The 20,510-nt window shown below is 40.9% G+C and overlaps 6 protein-coding genes across 8 annotated transcripts; 5 read left to right on the top strand and 1 right to left on the bottom strand.

The window, feature by feature from the left end:
- Nucleotides 1–92: 92 nt before the first annotated feature.
- LOC135339522 (uncharacterized) lies at nucleotides 93–3,700 on the top strand. The gene is made up of 7 exons (XM_064535652.1): nucleotides 93–233; nucleotides 374–1,463; nucleotides 1,579–1,779; nucleotides 2,021–2,205; nucleotides 2,322–2,405; nucleotides 2,550–2,679; nucleotides 3,054–3,700. Exons 1-7 carry the CDS (start codon nucleotides 175–177, stop codon nucleotides 3,615–3,617), a joined length of 2,313 nt encoding a protein of 770 aa, XP_064391722.1. The 5' UTR covers nucleotides 93–174; the 3' UTR covers nucleotides 3,618–3,700.
- A 57-nt stretch (nucleotides 3,701–3,757) lies between these two features.
- LOC135339525 (uncharacterized) lies at nucleotides 3,758–6,386 on the top strand. Its single transcript, XM_064535655.1, has 13 exons — nucleotides 3,758–3,918; nucleotides 3,970–4,059; nucleotides 4,121–4,211; nucleotides 4,258–4,367; nucleotides 4,420–4,509; nucleotides 4,611–4,689; nucleotides 4,738–4,913; nucleotides 4,970–5,050; nucleotides 5,128–5,218; nucleotides 5,269–5,579; nucleotides 5,634–5,708; nucleotides 5,863–5,932; nucleotides 5,989–6,386. The coding sequence occupies exons 1-13, from the start codon at nucleotides 3,816–3,818 to the stop codon at nucleotides 6,287–6,289; spliced, it is 1,668 nt and encodes a 555-aa protein (XP_064391725.1). The 5' UTR covers nucleotides 3,758–3,815; the 3' UTR covers nucleotides 6,290–6,386.
- A 123-nt stretch (nucleotides 6,387–6,509) lies between these two features.
- On the top strand, nucleotides 6,510–9,580 carry LOC135339526 (uncharacterized). Of its 2 annotated transcripts, none has more exons than XM_064535657.1 (13): nucleotides 6,510–6,670; nucleotides 6,721–6,801; nucleotides 6,883–6,973; nucleotides 7,019–7,230; nucleotides 7,273–7,353; nucleotides 7,472–7,544; nucleotides 7,601–7,761; nucleotides 7,802–7,882; nucleotides 7,970–8,051; nucleotides 8,105–8,223; nucleotides 8,282–8,374; nucleotides 8,462–8,552; nucleotides 9,149–9,580. In XM_064535657.1, exons 1-13 carry the CDS (start codon nucleotides 6,532–6,534, stop codon nucleotides 9,426–9,428), a joined length of 1,584 nt encoding a protein of 527 aa, XP_064391727.1. In that variant the 5' UTR covers nucleotides 6,510–6,531; the 3' UTR covers nucleotides 9,429–9,580. The 2 variants fall into 2 exon arrangements, with proteins under 2 accessions (XP_064391727.1, XP_064391728.1); XM_064535658.1 differs by having other exon boundaries at nucleotides 6,511–6,670; nucleotides 6,891–6,973.
- A 361-nt stretch (nucleotides 9,581–9,941) lies between these two features.
- On the top strand, nucleotides 9,942–17,813 carry LOC135340172 (uncharacterized). Its single transcript, XM_064536495.1, has 9 exons — nucleotides 9,942–9,972; nucleotides 10,051–10,141; nucleotides 10,191–10,339; nucleotides 11,688–11,819; nucleotides 12,219–12,344; nucleotides 13,763–13,832; nucleotides 13,902–14,180; nucleotides 14,255–14,315; nucleotides 16,529–17,813. Exons 1-9 carry the CDS (start codon nucleotides 9,942–9,944, stop codon nucleotides 17,660–17,662), a joined length of 2,073 nt encoding a protein of 690 aa, XP_064392565.1. The 3' UTR covers nucleotides 17,663–17,813.
- LOC135339529 (uncharacterized) lies at nucleotides 14,375–16,318 on the top strand. 2 transcript variants are annotated; one of them, XM_064535665.1, is made up of 10 exons: nucleotides 14,375–14,530; nucleotides 14,583–14,663; nucleotides 14,732–14,822; nucleotides 14,882–15,042; nucleotides 15,094–15,177; nucleotides 15,260–15,350; nucleotides 15,398–15,585; nucleotides 15,642–15,728; nucleotides 15,782–15,851; nucleotides 15,908–16,318. In XM_064535665.1, exons 1-10 carry the CDS (start codon nucleotides 14,431–14,433, stop codon nucleotides 16,224–16,226), a joined length of 1,272 nt encoding a protein of 423 aa, XP_064391735.1. In that variant the 5' UTR covers nucleotides 14,375–14,430; the 3' UTR covers nucleotides 16,227–16,318. The 2 variants fall into 2 exon arrangements, with proteins under 2 accessions (XP_064391735.1, XP_064391734.1); XM_064535664.1 differs by having other exon boundaries at nucleotides 15,630–15,728.
- Nucleotides 17,750–20,482, bottom strand: LOC135339535 (GPN-loop GTPase 3-like). Its single transcript, XM_064535672.1, has 8 exons — nucleotides 20,349–20,482; nucleotides 20,161–20,269; nucleotides 19,957–20,044; nucleotides 19,168–19,250; nucleotides 18,644–18,884; nucleotides 18,419–18,512; nucleotides 18,121–18,249; nucleotides 17,750–17,890 (listed from the first exon to the last, which is right to left on the bottom strand). The coding sequence occupies exons 1-8, from the start codon at nucleotides 20,391–20,393 to the stop codon at nucleotides 17,858–17,860; spliced, it is 822 nt and encodes a 273-aa protein (XP_064391742.1). The 5' UTR covers nucleotides 20,394–20,482; the 3' UTR covers nucleotides 17,750–17,857.
- Between the last annotated feature and the right edge of the window lie 28 nt (nucleotides 20,483–20,510).

Below are 20,510 nucleotides of genomic sequence, written 5' to 3'. Positions count from 1 at the left end.
GAAGTGAGCCCCGCCTTCTTTTACAATCAATATTCATAGCAACTCTTAGACTTAATATGGCACATGCGCGTTGCTCAGAGCGCGTTGTTGTTTTTTGAAAGCAAGGTCAGCTCTTTTTTTTTTTGCAAGCTTGGCAGAGTTATTGAAGTGAAGCCTAGTAAAGCAACAGTTTCTATGTACGTGCGTGTAGCTAAGGCAAAGACCTCTCTCTACTTAAAGTTATACCGCCCAAGGTCAGTCAAAAGGCTTCCACCAGGCTTAGTATTGCCATTTTAATGTAATTATAGTTATTATGTTATTAATTTAGACGTACCTCTAGCTAGCTATTAAAGCATATTGCCTATAAGTAAGCTATTATATCTGCTCTGTGCAGGGACAAAATGAAACCAAAGGTCGGGAAGTCTTCCTCAACCAGTGAAATTGTGAAACAGAAGAAACCAAAGAAATTGAAAAAAATTGCTGGTCTCTGTGTCACTCCTATCTCCAGTTTCTTTAAGCCGTTGAATGTCACGAAACGTGTCAGTTCTCCAGTAAAGTCCCCCCCTAAAACACCCACCTCATCGAACACACGACGGTCCCCTGCATCAAGACCGTCTCCAGTCAAGCGGCGTGGCAAACTCACTCCAGTTAAACTTGGCTTTCAGTTCGACTTCACTACTAAAATTCCACCCGTAACGCCTAAAAAATCTCCCGCTAACCCCCCCTCTGTGTGTCTGCCCACTCCACCCCTCTCACGCAGTCCCAGTCCCTCCACACCAAAGTCACAAGCCTCACATCAATCATCTCCACCCTCGTCGACACAGGCGCCACCATTCTCTCCAATCGAACCACTCTCACCAGAAACACTAGAGGCTCTAAAGTATTCGGTTGAGACACCATTACCACCTCCAAAGACACCGTCAAGATGTAATACTCCTGAGAAAAAGGAAAGGCCGCCGGAAAACATTAGACATAAAGTGATTGTTATCTCATCTGATTCGGAAATGGAAGTTGTTTGTTGTCAGAGACCAAGAAAGATGTCTGCTAATAGAGATATCGCGATTGTGATCAATTCCAGCGAATCTGAAGATCTGGAAATTCCAATTTCAAAGAGAAGGAAAAAAGTATCTATTGAGAGTGTATCACAAAATACATCCAGCACACGTCCTCTTCAGATCAAAACTTGTACTAGTGTATCAAACGCTCCAAAAATCATTTCAGTTGCCAGTAAACCCTCAACCCATCACTCCTCTCCAACACAACAGCTGGAGAAAAATGCTGGAAATTCAAAACTAATTACATTGAAGCCACCAAAAAGTCAACATTCAAAGCCTGCCTCTAAAAGCCTCGAACCTACACTTAAGAAACAAAAGCTGCTCAAACTTCCTCGTTGTCTCCTAGAGAAACAGGACACTGCTCCTGTTGATAGGCTCTCTGAGGTGGCTGCTTTGCTGTGGAAAAGAGGCACTCCTCATATGACCAAGGTGAGTTGTAACAGCTTAGCTTTGTCAATAGGTGTCAAGCCACAGTTATAGTGGCAAATCCATGTGATAAGCAGGTGCAAGCCCCATAGTCTAGTACAATCTCTCTTCTCTGCAGTGTGTTTCCAGCACTGCTAAAGTGTTCTTGTTCAATAGAGCACAGCGCACTCGTGTGGAGACCTACCTTGACTGTGACTGTAGGTTTCTCTCCGACAAGCTGGCCACTCTGTCTGGCTATCTGGCCACTGTTACATCCTGTACTAGCATACCTCGTGGAGAGAATCTGGCAGCCCTCTTTCTACTCATCTGTGATCCTCACGTATGTGTGTGTGTGTGTGTGTGTGTGTGTGTGTGTGTGTGTGTGTGTGTGCGTGTGTGTGTGTGTGTGGGTGTGAAGATAATTATGGTGGCTTTAATTTTCCTTATCGTGTACATGTATACATTCCAATAACATTTGCTTGTAGTTTATGTACCTCTCAATCTTATCAGTACAGTTGAGTACATTCTAGACATCATCATCACACCAATCCCACTGTGCCTATATATACACTGTAATACAGGTATCTGCCAGTCGCATTCATCCTACCGTGCGGACTGCTCTTGTGCGGTACTTCCCCCGGCTACTTCTAGTCCACCCCCCTGGTTCACACAAGGCCGTGGACGCACAGTACAGGGTCTTCCTGACTGCACTGGTGGAGAAGGGGAAGGTGTTCTCACTCTGGGAGCTACTGCTATTGCTAGTAAGGTGAGTTGGTTGTTGTTTATGGAGAGTAAACATTTCTCTTAAAGTTTGCTTTCATTTTAATAGCGAATAAACTTGCTAAAAGTGTTTACTTTTTACACATCCTCCCTCCCATGCAGGTTTACTGGCCATGGCTCCCAGCTGCTCTCCTTTCTAGTAGACCTCCTTCTCTCAGACTACTGGGCTACTCTGCACACTGACAGGTACATCATGCAACAGCTTAAAACCTTTATTAGCATACTGTTACAGTTATTATTTTCTGGTAATCACAATTTGAGGGCTTTTTTTCTATAAGCCTTGGTTAATGTATGTAGCCCTCTAGTGATAAATCTCACTACTTTCTGTAGTGGTGAGACCCCGTTATTCTTGAGAGTGTTCTGGGCGTGTAAAGAGAGCCCTCGCATCAACCCCTCCGTCAGGGAGCTACTCAAAGAGCTGGCCAACCTCCTCCAGACCTTTACTACCTCCAGAGAAAACGTTAGTTCTGTGTACTGGTCCCCCACTTTCCTCAACTGTATTAATCTTACTACAATGTACAATAGTCACTTGAACTAAAGCAAAAAAGCTATATACTCTAATTTGCCCTCAAGTGTGTAAAGTTGTGTACAGAGCCTATAGTGTAGTCCCACTGTGTACACTGGAGTATTAGTGTACAATTATCATAACAATAATTATTAGGGGATTTTGGGCCAAACTTAGGTAATTGAATATTTTGGCTGCTTTTGATTCTACCTACCTTAAAAGATAGATATTTAATTAGGGCAAGTTTTGCTGTTTGTCAATTCTCTGTTGAAAGTGCACTGGTTGTACATGTACAGTACTGCAATGAACAAGTTCCTATTTGCCTACAGCTGCTCAGACTGGACTCAGTGTGTGCTCTGCTCTACCTGTGTGGTGCAGTGTGTGTTGACCTCCCCGATGAACTCTTAGCACTGTGTAACTCCCTCCCTCCCTCGTGTGTCCATCTTCTACTGGGAAGAGTTCACTCTCTACCGCTCTACTCACGTCTTGTACTGGCTCTACCCAAAGAGAAGATGCTTATAATTCCCACCTCACAGCAAAGTATTGAGCAGGAGATCAAGGAATTGAAACCTTCAGAAGTGATTGCTTGTGAAAAAAATATAAAGAAAGGCGATTATGTAAAGGCAAAGCAATTTGAATGTAAGAAATTGATGTCACATCTTTCAAGGCCTTCCTCTGTACAGAACACTCTGGCTACGAACACTCTGGCTACGAACAAAACTAAACCCAGTGCAGAGCTCTCTGCTGCCTGTGTGGAGGTCTCCCATGGTCATAGTGAGTTTCCTCACACTAACCCGAGGCCTGCTATCCTCAAGTTCAGCAAACAGAAAAGCTTGAAGAGATGTGAAAATTGCAAGAAAGGAACTTGTACTAGATGTTTAAAAACATTTTAATCACTTTTCTTATTTTTTTGTATTATTCCTCCCTAATAATTATATACTCCACTGTGCATTCAACATAATTATTCTAATTCTAATGTCATAAATCTTACACAAAATAATAATGATTGCTTATTCAAAGCTTTTTCCTACAACGATTAGTACCTGGTCCACATGGCTTTTTACTGTACGCTTTGACGGAGATTTTATACTATGATGATGGCAGGCTCAAAGATAGTTCTTCCAAGCTCTGATGTTGAGGAATATTTTGAAGTCAATCTTCGTCAAGTAATTTCACGTATTGTGAATCCTCAAGGTAGTATACTCTTTGGCTACAGTACAAACATTTCTTTGACTTCGTTTGCAGGTCTGAGTGGACTCGCGAGCAAAAAAGTCTACGCGAGTGACAATTGTCCAAGTTGGTGGCCAAAAGATGTGGCGTTTGTTCCTGTTATAGGTACACTTATATTAACAGTCGGAACCTAACAGTGAAGTGTGTTGTACGTGTCATTCTTCAGGGCAAAAAGCGCCGTCAAATGGCATCACTCATATACACCTGAAAAAGATTTTGGCAGCTTTCTTGGAGAAATGTCCGGACCAGTATACAATGTAAGTGTGGATCGCTCTTACAGATATTAATGTGTGTTGCTCACAGATCACCTCCAGATGAAGTTGCCTCAAAGATAGTTCTTCCAAGCTCTGATGTTGATGAATATATAGAGTTACCTCTTCGTAGAACAATTTCACGTATTGTGAACCCTGAAGGTGATGTAAATCATTTCTATTTGGCAACAAGTACACATTTTCTTTTTTGTAGGTCTTACGGGAATTTCTAGCAAAAAAGTCTACATGAGTGAAAATTGTCCAAAATGGTGGCCAAATGATGTGGTGTTTTCTCCTGTTTTAGGTACATGTATAATAAAAGTTAGGGCCTAGCTAACAATAGTTATTATAGATACATGTGCTTAGATACACGTAATGCGCGTGTTCTTATGTTATTTTCTTCAGGGCGAAAGGCTATCACTGTTGGACACCTGAGAAAGATTTTGGCAGCTTTTCTGGAGAAATGTCCTGAGCAGTACACAATGTAAGTAATGCCCATCAGGCTACAGATATTAATGTGTGTTGCTCACAGATCACCTCCAGTTGATCAGCAAAACTCTGCCTCGACAGATCTGAAAGACCAACTCATTGGTACAAAGAGAGCCAGGAGGAAGCCACGCTCAAAGATAGTTCTTCCAAGCTCTAATGCTGAGGAATATTCTGGAATCATTCTCCGTGGCATAATTTCACGCATTGCGAACCCTAAAGGTACATGTGTATAATTGTTTAAGTTACAGGCAGAAATTTATGTGAGTTTCTTGTAGGTCGGAAGGGCAGATACATCTACATCAATGATAATCGTCCAAGTTGGTGGCCAAAAGATGTGGCATTTTCTTCTGTGTCAGGTATGGTCAGAAGTGCACAGCCTAACAGCAAATTCATTGCTATAGGCTAATCATAATCGTGTCATTGTGTGTTTTAGGGCCCAAGGCTATCGCAAATGGTATCACTGTTGGAAACATGAGAATGATTTTAGCATCTTTTTTGGAGAAATGTCCTGAGCAGTACACAATGTAAGGTTTGATGCAAATTGATGTATTTGATTGTACCCTTTCCCTCACAGAACTCCCAGGAAACGGCTACTCAATCCCACCTCTTCCCCACTCGTTGGTGATAATCAACCAGTAAGAGAAGTTAGCCCACAAAGTTCCTCTGAAAGTTCCTCTGAAAGTTCCTCTGAAAGTGATCAAGAAGAGCCTGTAGGAATGAACCAAACACCACCTACTGGAGCTAATCGTACTCGATCAGTTGGAGCCACAATCAGCACTGCTGCACAACATGCAAGCCCAAAGCTTATTCTACCCAGCTCTTGTGCAAATGACTACTCTCAACCTAGTCTCATGTGGCTAATTCGAAAGAATTTAAATCCCCAAAGTAAGTTGTTTGTGTTGTCCTATATACAAATACTAACATGAATGTTTTTTGCAGGGCGGAACTTCATATACTCCAGTGCTAATTGTCCCAGCTGGTGGCCGACTGATGTACCATTCATTAGGGCAGAAGGTATACACAGTAGTCAGTATAATTATACGTAGAGTATTTATATCATTTTTTTAAACACCACTGTTTTACTGAAGAAACAATATTCTACATTGACTCAAGATAGAGACCCTGAGAGGTCTATAGAACTGCCTCAAGTTCATTTTCTATTTTACAGATATGAAAGCTAAAGACAGGAGAAAAGTACTGACAGCTTTTCTGAAGAAATGTCCTGAGCAGTACACAATGTAAGTAATGCCCATCAGTTTACAGATATTAATGTGTGTTGCATCATTGCTCACAGATCACCTCCTGTTGATCAGCGAAACTCTCCCTCGACCGTTGAAACTAACCAACCAGAAGACACCATCATTGATGTCGAAACGAATGAAGATAGTACAGACGAAGATATTGAAGGAAAAGCTAGCATACCAATTGACCCTGAAGACCTGTTGAATAGTCTAGAGCAGCACCTTCTGGATTCTAGGAAAAGAAGTCTCGAGGCTGAGAGGAAAGTTGAGGAGCTGACAGAAGAAAACAAACGTCTCAAAGAAGAAATGAAGAGTATAGGTTCTATTGTGAAACGATCACGACTCCATCACTAGTTTAGTCCCTCATACCTATATACTATCATACCAACAACAACAAATTGAACTTGATAGTTTGTTCACTTTCTTTTATGTATAGTATTTCTTTACAGTATTCAACTTGGTGTGTATGCTTATTTGCTGCCACTAGGGTGGTCTGGGCTGAATTGTGCAGTCTTTAACTGCCATGCTAGCTATCAAATGAGGCTTGCTGTTGCCTATTCAAAGCTTTTCCCTGTAACGATTAGTACCAAGTCCATATGGCTTTGAAAAGTACAAATGTAGAAGATAAGATGATGTCGATGCAAGGCTCAAAGATAGTTCTTCCAAGCTCTGATGTTCAGAAATATTGTTTAATCACTATTTGTAGCATCATCTCACGTATTATGAACCCTGAAGGTATTTTTCTATTTTGCATAAGCTAAAAATATCTCTGGGGTTTCTTGCAGGTAGATCATCTAGGACAGCCTACAAGAGTGAAAATTGTCCAAGTTGGTGGCCAAATGATGTGGTGTTTTCCCCTTTGCAAGGTATATGGTCAGAAGCACAAAGGCTAACAGTAGATACGCATTATCACGCGTGTCATTACATTGTGTTGTTGTTTTCTTTAGGGCCTAAGGCTGTCATGAATGGTATCACTGCTGATCACAAGAAAAAAGTATTGGCAGCTTTCTTGGAGAAATGTCCTGAGCAGTACACAATGTAAGTAATGCCCATCAGAGTACAGATATTAAGTGTATTTCACAGATCACCTCCAGTTGATCAGCAAAACTCTGCCTCGGACGATAAAACTGACCATCCTGCAGTTGGTACAAACAGAGTCATCAAGATGAAACCAGGCTCAAAAAGACTGAGGAGGATGCCAGGCTCAAAGATAATTCTTCCAAGCTCTGATGCTGAGGATTATTATTGTAGAGCAATTCTTTGCAGCACTATTTCACGTATTGTGAACCCTGAAGGTACATGTGATTGTGTTTAGCTGCACGTTGACTTTCTTATAGGTAAGAGTGCCAGAAACTTCTACACGAGTGATAATTGTCCAAGTTGGTGGCCAAAAGATGTGGCGTTTACTCCTGTGTCAGGTACATGTATATTACAGTAAGCAAGCAGCCTAACAGTAGAGATAGTCTCAAAATTATTTTGTTGCTCGTCTAATTATTATACATGTCATAATTATGGTTGTTTTTTTGGGGCCCAAAGATGGTATCACTGCTCTAAATCTGAGAAAGATTTTAGCAGTTTTCTTGGAGAAATGTCCTGAGCAGTACACAATGTAAGTAATGCCCATCAGGTTAAAGATATTAATGTGTGTTGCATCATTGCTCACAGATCACCTCCAGTTGAAACTGACCAACCAGAAGACCCTGCAGTTGGTACAAAGAGAGCCAGGATGATGTCAGGCTCAAAGATAGTTCTTCCAAGCTCTGATGCTGAGGATTATTTTGGAATCACTCTTCGTAGAACAATTGGATGTATTGCAAACCCTAAAGGTATGATTATATTTAGCTACAGGATGATATTTCTTTGTAGGTAGGAGGAGCAGAAACATCTACAGGAGTGATAATCGTCCCAGTTGGTGGCCAAAAGATGTGGCGTTCTCTACTGTTACAGGTATATAGTATAGAAGCAAACAGTTTAAGAGTTCATACGTGCAAAAGTTGTTGCTAGGCTAATTATTATGTGTGTCATTGGTTTTAGGGCCCAAAGCAAGTATCTCAGCTGTACACCAGAGAATGATTGTGGCAGCTTTCTTGGAGAAGTGTCCTGAGCAGTACACAATGTAAGTGTGGATATAGCCACACTCTTACAGATATTATTGTGTGTTGCTCACAGATCACCTCCAGTTGATCAGCAACATTCTGGTGAAAAGATAGTTCTGTCAAGTTCTGATGTCAATGAATACACTGGAAGCATTCTTGTTAGAACCATTTCACGTATTGTGAACCCTACACGTAAGTTTCTGAATCTATTTCATACTAGCTACAGAACAATTCTCCTGGCTACTTGCAGGTATGAAGGGTCGAAGTAGTAGCAGAAAAAATTTTTCGCGTTTCAATTGTCCAAGTTGGTGGCCAAAAGATGTAGCGTTTTCTCCTGTGACAGGTATATGTAGTCAGAAGTGCACAGCCTAACAGTATAGTGCTTGCAACATTTTTTACTTGGCTGATTATAATGCATGTCATCTTGAAGGGCCCAAGGCTGTCGCGAATGGTATCACTACTGTACAACGGAGAAAGATTTTGGCAGCTTTCTTGGAGAAATGTCCTGAACAGTACACAATGTAAGTGTCAATATAGCCTCACTCTTACAGATAGATATTAATGAAAGCACCGCAGGTGCTGGTGCCTCAGTAGAGACACTTAAACATTTGCATATGAGGAATCTGGTGCAAACGAGTGGGAAATGATCGACCATGACAGTTGCTAAAAAAAGATACCAAAAGTTCAAAGTCCATAATTAATGGCTGTGTCCATAGTTAATGTGGTTCAGTCTCTTTTCTCACTCTTGCAGCTAGCGTTCTAGTTACAGAGCTACCTACTAGGGTAGTATAGCCCACAGATGTTGCTACGCACGAGTCTGAAGAAACTGCAATGGCCTTCAAAGTAAATAGCTATAACTCGAGAACAAAGCTTTATTTTGCAAATCCACAAATTGATATTCAAGAAAACATTACTAGAAGCCTATAAAAACTCTTACTTGCACTTTATTGATCAGTGAGCAGCTGTAGCAGCCTAGACAGACAGACACACACACACACACACACACACACACACACACACACACACACACACACACACACACACACACTACCGCATACCTTGCTTGCGCATGTGTAAACCGAGGTATAATAATTATATGTTGCATCATTGCTCACAGATCACCTGCAGTTGATCAGCAAAACTCGGCCTCGACAGGTGAAACTGACCAACCAGAAGACACCACCATCGTTGATGTCGAAACATATTATGAAGAAAGTTTAAATGAAGATATTGAAGAAAATGTTAGCATACCAAGTGACCCCGAAGACCTGTTGAATAGTCTAGAGCAGCACTTTCTGGATTCTAGGAAAAGAATGCTCGAGGCTGAGAGGAAAGTTGAGGAGCTGACGAAAGAAAACGAACGTCTCAGAAAAGAAATGAAGGGAAACAATGAATAATGACTCTATACTAATGTGTAGCTATCTCCCCATTGTTATTTGTGTTTATGATTCGTATGATGTCATTGTATTCATAATCTCATTTATAATTATATCTCTCATTGTGTTCATCTTTTCTGTCATTCTTATGTTACATGTACGTTCACTCATGATTCAACTTGTGCAATGTAAATTGTGTGGCTGGTACAAGAAGTATGGCTGCAATAAGGGAAAGTCCTATGGCCATATGGCATAATAATGAGAATCCTCCTCTCTTGTTGTCAAATCTTTTCCCTATAACAATTAATACCAAGTCCACATGGCTTGAACAAGATGATGCCAGGCTCAAAGATAGTTCCAAGCTCTGATGTTGAGGAATATTATAATTATAAGCACTGTTTATACCATCATTAATTTTCACATAATTTTTATTGTGAACCCTAAAGGTATGATTATATTTTGCAGATATAAGCTGAACATTTTTAGTAGGTAGCTAGGACGGCCTACAGGAGTGAGAAAATTGATGGCCAAATGATGTGGTGTTTTCCCCTTTGCAAGGTATATGGTCAGAAGCACAAAGGCTAACAGTAGATACGCATGCATTATCACGCGTGTCATTACATTGTGTTGTTGTTTTCTTTAGGACCCAAGGCTGTCATGAATGGTATCACTGCTGTACAACAGAGAAAGGTATTGGCAACTTTCTTGGAGAAATGTCCTGAGCAGTACACAATGTAAGTTTTATGCAAATTGATGTATTTGATTATACCCTTTTCCTCACAGATCTCCCAGGAAACGGCTACTCAATCCCACCTCTTCCCCACTTGTTGGTGATAAGCAACCAGTAAGAGAAGTCAGCCCACAAAGTTCCTCTGAAAGTGATCAAGAAGAGCCTGTAGGAATGAACCAAACACCACCTACTGGAGCTAATCGTACTCAATCAGTTGGAGCCACAATCAGCACTGCTGCACAACATGCAAGCCCAACTACCCAGCTCTTGTATTATCAACATCATCTCATTTTGCTAATTCAAACAATTTTAAATCCCCAACTTAAGTTGTTTGTGTTGTCCTATAACCACTGACAGAATTCTTTTGCAGGACGACACTTCTTCATATACTCCAGTGCTAATTGTCCCAGCTGGTGACCGACTGATGGGACATTCATTAGGGCGGAATGTACAGTTTGTTTGTAGGTACAGTATAACATAACTGATGTGTTAAAATGTCACACTGTTTTACTTAAAGAGTACAAATATTCTACACTGACTCAAGATAGAGACCCTGAAACTCTGCCTCGACGGTTGAAACTGACCAACCAGAAGACACCATCGTTGACGTCGAAACGAATGAAGATAGTCCAAATGAAGATATTGAAGAAAATGCTAGCATACCAATTGACCCTGAAGACTGTTAAATAGTCTAGAGCAGCACCTTCTGGATTCTAGGAAAAGAAGGCTCGAGGCTGAGAGGAAATTGAGGAGCTGACGGAAGCCGGAAAACAAACGTCTCAGAAAAGAAATGAAGAGTATAGGTTCTATTGTGAAACGATCACGACTCCATCACTAGTTTAGTCCCTCATACCAACAAATTGAACTTGATAGTTTGTTCACTTTCTTTTGTGTATAGTATTCCTTTACAGTATTCAACTTGGTGTGTATGCTTATTTGCTGCCACTAGGGTGGTCTGGGCTGAATTGTGCAGTCTTTAACTGCCATGGCTAGCTATCAAGTGAGGCTTGCTGTTGCCTATTCAAAGCTTTTCCCTGTAACGATTAGTACCAAGTCCATATGGCTTTGAAAAGTAGAAGATAAGATGATACAAGGCTCAAAGATAGTTCTTCCAAGTTCTGATGTTGAGGAATACTCTGCAAACATTCTTCAGACAACAATTTCGCGTATTGTGAACCCTAAAAGTATGATTCTGATCTACAACCCAAATGTTGACTTTTTAAGTTTTTTGTAGGTCAGACAACAAGATACTTTTACACAAGTGACAATCGTCCAAATTGGTGGCCGAAAGATGTGCCCCATTGAATGATATGGTCAGAAGCACTCAGTCTATAATAGAATTGTAGTTCACATGTAAGGTGTATTTTGTTGTGTGTTTTAGGGCCCAAGGCTATCGCGAATGGTATCACTGCTATAAAACGGAGAAAAGTATTAGCAATTTTTTTGGAGAAATGTCCTGACCAGTACATAAGTTCTATATGTAGCCACATGTGAGACTTCATATAATGATAACAAAGGTATAGCATTTCAATATCACACCACACCTTCAGATGAGGACTCAACCATTAGTGGTCCCGTGTCTCTCCGCTCCTATCTCTCTGTGGCCAACTACTCGGACAAGAAGACAAAGTTTAGCTTCCCCGAGGGAGCAGTAGTTCAGGTCATGAAGAAAGATCCCAGCGGTAAGAGTACACCCACCACACACACACACACACACCATTCTCTCCCTCCCGGACACTTGAATCCAATCAATTAGCTATGGGGGAGGTGTTGGTTGATATGCTGTAACGTAATCTTATTATTAGCTAAGAACTGTAAATGGAATGTGGTTGAGCAAAGTACTTTTTGCATTGCAAAATTTACATGTAGGCTGCTTCCCCACAGAAGCCTCTCAGGTGCCTTGCTAGTAAACAATGTTGGCTTTGATACCAGCCTACTGTGTGTTCTAGAGGAATGGTTGACTGGTGCATACTATCAATATTATCTCATTGCTACTGGTTCTGATCTCATTTGCTAGCTAATAATAACATGCCCTAATATATACCAGCCTCACACACACACACTTGTCACACCCCTCACAGATTGGTGGATGGTGGACAATGGCGGGTCCATTGGGTGGGCTCCTGCCTCTTTCCTTGTGCCAGTTGACCCAGAGGACCTTCAGAGCGAGGCACAGGAGAACGAGAGACTTATAGCCCCAGAGAGAGGTGAGTGTGGTGTGGATGTGTGGAGTGTGTGTGTGTGTGTGTGTGTGTGTGTGTGTGTGTGTGTGTGTGTGTGTGTGTGTGTGTGGTGTGTGTGTGTGTGTGTGTGTGTGTGTGTGTGTGTGTGTGTGTGTGTGTGTGTGTGTGTGTGTGTGTGTGTGTGTGTGTGTGTGTGTGTGGATTGTGGAGTGTGTGGGGGGTAGGACATTGCTACGGGTTCATATCACATGACTATAAATACGGAGCAAACTCGTTTTAAGTACTACCTTCCTGGACTTTGTCTGTAAGATATGATATGACAATATGGAAGGGACTAGCTTCCAATAATGCATATGCATAAAATAACAACAACGATGATATATTGTATGTCATGTGACTTCCATTTGTCATTATTATACTCCATTGCAGAGGGCCACGGTACATTAGTATCTCCAAATACCAATCTTCTCGAGAAGATGAGCTCAGTTTTGTTCGAGGGGCCATAGTCAAGGCGATCAAGAAACACATTGACGGGTGGTGGTTAGTCAGGTGAGGGAAGAGTGGTAGTAATGACAAACTGACTTGCATACTTTTGATAACAAATAATTTCTGCTCCTCCGTTGAGAATGTATATATTGTGTAAGAGATTTGAGCCGACATGTGCTATAAGGGGGTAGAATTTTGAACCCAAGAGTTTATACTCTCCCTGTCCAAGTGACGTTCTCTCACGGTCTACGTACACACAGCAAAGGTCATATCCTATTAAAAAAATCTCCTTCCTATCTAAAGGAAGTAAGTATAATGCTGCATGCATGGCTGCGTGTCCTAGCTCTCAAACCCCCTCCCCCTGTCAAAGTTCATACTACAATGGTGGCCTTGTAGGAGTACACACATTGACAGTTTTCAGCCAAAAAAATCCCATCCTCTCAACAATGTGTGTGCATGATCAAACCGCCTCCTTTGCCAAATGAACACCTGACCACACACCACACACACAGCCGTGCCATGGAAACCCACACTTGTATTAAGGAAGTTAAGCAATATTAGTGAATCAGCACTGCTGCACAACATGCAAGCCCAAAGCTTATCCTACCCAGCTCTTGTGCAAATGACTACTCTCAATCTAGTCTCATTTGGCTAATTCGAAAGAATTTAAATCCCCAAAGCAAGTCGTTTGTATTGTCTTATAAACCACTAACATGAATGTTTTTGCAGGGTGAAACTTCATATACTCCAACGCTAATTGTCCCAGCTGGTGGCCGACTGATGTACCATTCATTAGGGCGGAAGGTATACACAGCATTCAGTATAATTATACGTAGAGTATTTATATCATTTTTAAACATCACTGTTTTACTGAAGAAACAATATTCTACATTGACTCAAGATAGAGACTCTGGGAGGTCTATAGAACTGCCTCAAGTTCATTTTCTATTTTACAGATATGAAAGCTAAAGGCAGGAGAAAAGTACTGACAGCTTTTCTGAAGAAATGTTCTGACCAGTACACAATGTAAGTAATGCCCATCTGTTTAAAGATATTAATGTATGTTGCTCACAGATCACCTCCAGTTGATCAGTGAAACTCTCCCTCGACCGTTGAAACTGACCAACCAGAAGACACCATTGTTGATGTCGAAACGAATGAAGATAGTACAGACGAAGATATTGAAGGAAATGTTAGCATACCAATTGACCCTGAAGACCTGTTGAATAGTCTAGAGCAGCACCTTTTGGATTCTAGGAAGAGAAGGCTCGAGGCTGAGAGGAAAGTTGAGGAGCTGACGGAAGAAAACAAACGTCTCAAAGAAGAAATGAAGAGTATAGGTTCTATTGTGAAACGATCACAACTCCATCACTAGTTTAGTCCCTCATACCAACAAATTGAACTTGATAGTTTGTTCACTTTCTTTTGTGTATAGTATTTCTTTACAGTATTCAACTTGGTGTGTATGCTTATTTGCTGCCACTAGGGTGGTCTGGGCTGAATTGTGCAGTACTTTAACTGCCGTGGCTATAGCTATCAAGTGAGGCTTGCTGTTGCCTATTCAAAGCTTTTCCCTGTAACGATTAGTACCAAATCCATATGGCTTTGAAAAGTAGAAGATAAGATGATGCAAGGCTCAAAGATAGTTCTTCCAAGTTCTGATGTTGAGGAATATTCTGCAAACATTCTTCAGACAACAATTTCGCGTATTGTGAACCCTAAAAGTATGATTCTGATCTACAACCCAAATGTTGACTTTTTAAGTTTTCTGTGTAGGTCAGACAACAAGATACTTTTACACAAGTGACAATCGTCCAAATTGGTGGCCGAAAGATGTGGTGTTTTCCCCATTGAATGGTATGGTCAGAAGCACTCAGTCTATAATAGAATTTGAATTGTAGTTCGTATATTTTGTTGTGTTTTAGGACCCAAGGCTATCGCGAATGGTATCACTGCTATAAAACGGAGAAAAGTATTAGCAGCTTTTTTGGAGAAATGTCCTGACCAGTACATAATGTAAGTGTGGAAAGTCACGCTCTTACAGATATTAATGTGTGTTGCATCATTGCTCACAGATCACCTCCAGTTGATCAGCAAAACTCTGTCTCGACAGTTGAAACTGACCAACCAGAAGACCCTGCAGTTGGTGCAAAGATAGTTCTTCCAAGTTCTGATGCTAGGGAATACTATATGAGCACTGTTTGTAGAGTTATTTCACATATTGTAAACCCTGAAGGTATGATTCTATTTTGCATAAGCTGAAAATATTTTTTAAGTTTTGTCGTAGGTCGTCGGAAGGCCAATGCCGTCTACACGAGTGACAATCGTCCAAGTTGGTGGCCAAATGATGTGGCATTTTCTCCTTTGAAAGGTATGTGGTCAAAAGCACACAGGTAGTTGTATATATATATATATACGCATATTATCATACATGTCATTAAATTATTATTTAGGGCCCAAGGCCGTCGCGAATGGTATCATTGCTGTACACCGGACAAAAGTACTGGCAGCTTTCTTGGAGAAATGTCCTGAGCAGTACACATTGTAAGTAATGCCCATCATATTAATGTGTGTTGCATCATTGCTCACAGATCGCCTCCAGTTGATCAGCAAAACTCTGCCTCGACCGTTAGAACTAATCTACTAAAAGACTCACTCATTGGTACAAAGAAAGCCAAGATAATGGCAGACTCAAAGATAGTTCTTCCAAGCTCTGATGTTAATGAATACACTGGAATAGCTCTTCGTAGCACCATTTCACACATTGTGAACCCTACCCGTAAGCTTCTGAGTCTATTTCCTACCTGATCTAGCTAGCTATAGATAATAATGCAGATGTGAAGGGTGGCAACAGCAAAGAAATCTATAAGAGTGAGAACTGTCCAAGTTGGTGGCCAAAAGATGTGCTGTTTTCTTCGTCTGGTATGAGCCTAGTATATAGATTTTGCAAAATCTGTCATATAAATTTTTCTTAGAGCGCAGGGCAGTAAATATGAGAAAGATTTTGGCAGCTTTTCTGAAGAAATGTCCTGAGCAGTACACAATGTAAGTAATGCCCATCAATTTACAGATATTAATGTGTGTTGCATCATTGCTCACAGATTACCTCCAGTTGATCAGCAAAACTCTGCCTCGTCAGTTGAAACTGACCAACCAGAAGTCCCCATCATTGATATCGAAAATTTCGAAACGAATGAAGATAGTACAGATGAAGATATTGAAGAAAATGTTAGCATACCAAGTGACCCTGAAGACCTGTTGAATAGTCTAGAGCAGCACCTTCTGGATTCTAGGAAAAGAAGGCTCGAGGCTGAGAGGAAAGTTGAGGAGTTAACGGAAGAAAACAAACGTCTCAAAGAAGAAATGAAGTATATATATTCTATTGCAAAACGATCGATCAATGACTCTACTATTGCATAGCTTTATACATCTCCACACGATTCTTTGTGTTTCATATTATTGTTAATTGTGTCTGGCATTCCTATTCATAACAATATTATTCATTATTAATGCTTGTTCGAAGCTTTTTCCTACAACAATTATCACCAGTCCACATAGCTTTGAAGACAAGTGACATTATAAATGAGACTGTACATGTAGATGATGGTAGGGGCAGCTCCAAGAGCTGAATTAAGGGGCGTGGTTTGCGAGATTAGGGAAATTCCCTGGCTTGTATGGCTGCAATAAGGGAAAGTCCCATGGCCATGTGGGCATTTTGAAAGATGAAAAGAATCCTCTGTGCTAACTACTCATTTTGGGCTCCTAGAGCTACAATAAAGACCAAGCTTAAGACGGCTCCAAGCTCACAGCGGCTGGATGATGTCGACCCTTTACCCACTCTTCCCACACTATCCACCGTTGAAGCACCTCCTGTGTTGAAGCGTCCTAAGGAGATATTGGCTACTTCTCTGCCAAACTTTGACCAAGACAGTTGTCAGTTTGTGGTGTTTGACTTGGAGACTACTGGATTGAAAACGAACTCTGAAATATGTCAGATTGCAGCGAAGAGGATAAGCAACCATGAGAGATCATTGTGGTCTACATACATCATTCCAAACATTTCCATAGACCCTGGAGCAAGTTTAGTTACAGGTATTGTGGTAAAATATGCCGGCAACGATCGATATCTAACCCACTACGGCAAATGTGTGAAGGCCCTCACATATAGAGAAGGAATTACAGCATTTTACCATCACCTAAGTGAACTGTCTACGCTAGCCAAACACACTGTTCTGATTGGCTACTGCTCAAAAGTGTTCGATGTTCCTGTCTTGTGCAATAGCTTCCAACAATTTGGCATCTCAGGAGACAAATTGGACCGATTAGGAATATGTTTTGCAGACTCCTATCCGTTTTTAAAAGGTAGCCTCACTTCGAGTTCAATGGATGCTAACTCACCAAGAAGCGCTAGTTTAAGTAATATCTACAAAACAATGTTTGGAGAACCATTTCAAGCCCATAATGCTGTAAACGATGTCGATGCATTATCAAGAATTATCTTTGATTCGCCATCCAAGCTACCTCCAAATTTATTACTGTCTCAAGCAAGCACGGCTGGCTCAGCTTTTGCTGTTATGAAATTCTTTGAGGCAAAGGCCGTATTAATGAACACTATGAACAGTCGTTTGTACTCTGACCTTCCTGGGTTGAGCTCCAAGTTGCCGATCACTAGATACATGGCTGATAAGATTGCCTCCAGTGGACTAGGTTACAAGGATCTCAAGAGAATTCACAAGAAATACGGTAAAGCTGGGATTGAAAATGTTTGCAGGACTATTGTTGAGAGTGATGATGGAAAGAGAAGTCATCGGGTTACCAATAATGAAAATACAATTTGCAGTCATTTTGAGGAATAACAATTGACAAATTTATACAGGATAAATTAATGAACTGTTCGTATAAGTGTATACAAGAAAGTGATGAATCGTATTATATCGTTGTGTACATGCGTTTGTATTTATTTGCTCATAATAATTAATTATTTTATACAAGTTATGATTAGTACTGTTAGGAACAAAATGATTTGCAGTTCAGATGACCATGCAGCTAGTTCATGTGTCATCACCATCATCGTCAGCTTCAAGCTGCAGTAGATGGAAAAAAATAACTCATTATTATTATATCATGTACCTAATTACAAGGAGAGGAAGTGGGCGTGGTGACTAGGCTAATATAAAGCTATAGCTTCACTAAGAGCATGCACATATAGAAAAGCAAAGCAGTGATAGTTGTACACTCCTTGAGTGCACGTACTAAAGCATTCAGGCAGACTGGAACATTTCCTATTAGTGTACATATGTCCACAGTTAATTACCTTTGGTACGTGCACCTCTAGGTCTTCTCCGTACTGTATGGCACTGTCTACATAGAGGAGGATGTTTCCAATGTTGTCCTCATCGTTGATGTCCAGAGGCATGAACTGCACCAGTCCGTAGTCACTGAGCTGTGTGGGTGTGTGTGTGTGTGTGTGTGGGTGGTGTGTGGGTGGGTAAGATTGTATCTTAAACTGTAGCTGTTGACGATAGTGATGCACCACACACCCACACACACACACAGCTCAGTGATAGTGATGCACCACACGCGCACACACACACACACAATCATATGCTTACTATTGTTGCGATGGCCTTGTTCAACTTGTGGTATTTCTTGCTCATGGAAGTGTTGAGGTCAGCAAGGAGAGAGGTTGGGTCTGGGTCGAGATACCTGCAAGTTGGTTTAGAATGCAGTGTTACAAGTACAAAAAACTTAAACTTTTAACCTTTCACTGGAAGTAATTTTTGTCTAATCAAGTGATTGTCTGGCTAAACAGAGCATGACTATAAAAAGAGGCTCACCTATCCACTTCTTTGCGATCGTTCTCGTCTAGCAGATCCATCTTAGAGAGTACATTGACATGGGGCAACTCCAAGGTTACCATGGCCGACAAAGCTGTCATCGATCCAGCAAAGAATTTACTCGCTTCTATGAGAAATTGCGAGTCTAGGAGAAACACTCCACACAGTCGGAAATCCCATTTCTGAAGTCTGTCAACAATTTGCTTCATCACAGGAAGATGAGTGTACAGTTCAATCTGGCCTGTACGAGTGGGTGGGGGATTAGTGATATGATTAGCCTTCTTACGGCCTGGGATCGAGGCTAGTGATATGATTAGCCTTCTTACGGCCTGGGATCGAGGCTAGTGATATGATTAGCCTTCTTACGGCCTGGGATCGAGGCTAGTGATTTGATTAGCCTTCTTACAGCCTGGGATCGAGACTAGTGATATGACTGGTACGCACAATGAATGGAAGAGTGTGGATAATACCTTATTCTCTGGAAACTGTCTTGGACTGGAAACTATCGACAAATCATGACAAACCTGGGCAGTCGAATATATAGTAGTCATCATCTCCTCCGTCACCTATCTGCTCCTGTAACCAGTCCAGATTCTGAACCAGGTACCTAAATTTGGATTTTGGAACGGACACTTTCATCACAAAAGGAACCAACACAGTAACTATTTCTTACACGTTAGAATATTTAAAGACAAGTAAGTGTAGGAAGCTAACAATCATATTTTTAAAATTGAATCCATAGAATTCAAGTTGAAACAGTCTCCAAACCATTGAAACAGGGGGGGAGGTATTTAAACAGTTTCAACAGCCATAACTTTGGTATCGTTAATCCAATGTCAAAACTTTTTTGATTTTCTGAAAGCCTAGAAAGAGACCTTTCAAATAATGTGTTTCAATCCAAAATTCATTGGGGCTCCAATTTGTTATTTTTCGGCCTTAGACCATGGGCTATAATCCATGGTACAGCCAAATTGGTAAATACTTTTATCTCTCAAATATGGAATTTGATGATATCATTTGAAAGGTCTCTTTCTAAGCTTTCAGAAAATCCTAATATTTTTAACATTGGATCAACAGTACTAAAGTTATGGCTGTTGAAAGATGTTCAATTAATCAATGGTTTGGGTACTCTTTCTGCTACCATAAAAAGTCTGTTTCCTACATTTGTCAAGTGCAAGGAAACATAGTTCTTACACTTTGAGCAACTATTGCTTTAACTTGTGAGGTACTAAAGCACGTAAAATATGAAGCCAATCCACTAAGCTATGGAGTGACACAAATCTAGAACGGGCAATAAAGAGATTGTGGCTCACTCTAAACAGAAAATTAGTCCTCCGTTTGGTCCTAGTTTAATATCCTCATCCTCCATCACATCGTCGATATGAATCAGCTCACGGACATCTGAAAACAATATTGTAGTAAATAAGTATGCAGAAGACAGTGCTAGTATAAATGGTTGAAAAGTGCATGATTCACCAAATTTAGCTATTAAGGTAATATTTCTGCACTATTCTCACCAACATGCACTGGATAATCAAAGTGCTCTGCAGCTGGGTCCAGGTTGACCACATACACTGCTCTCCTCGAGGCATGACAGTGCTTGACAACAGTGCTGCAGTAAGTGGACTGTGTGTGTGTGGGTGTGTGTGTGGTGTGGGTGTGGGAAACTCTCAATAGCCATTCTTTATGCTCAACAGGTAATCACCTTTCCACTCCCTGCAGGACCCATTACTATCTGTCCATACTTCATGCTGCAATGCTAATGCTGCACAACAACATCAACAGCTCTTCCGTTTCCTTGTTTGACTGGTATGGGTCGTCAATTTCATATAACCTAGCCTAGGCCACGTGGCTATGTTTACGTTTA

The sequence above is a fragment of the Halichondria panicea genome, chromosome 8 (assembly GCF_963675165.1).
Source record: "Halichondria panicea chromosome 8, odHalPani1.1, whole genome shotgun sequence".
Lineage (NCBI taxonomy): Eukaryota > Metazoa > Porifera > Demospongiae > Suberitida > Halichondriidae > Halichondria > Halichondria panicea.
Note: the sequence above shows the minus strand (reverse complement) of the source record. Positions and strands in the feature narration are given on the sequence as shown.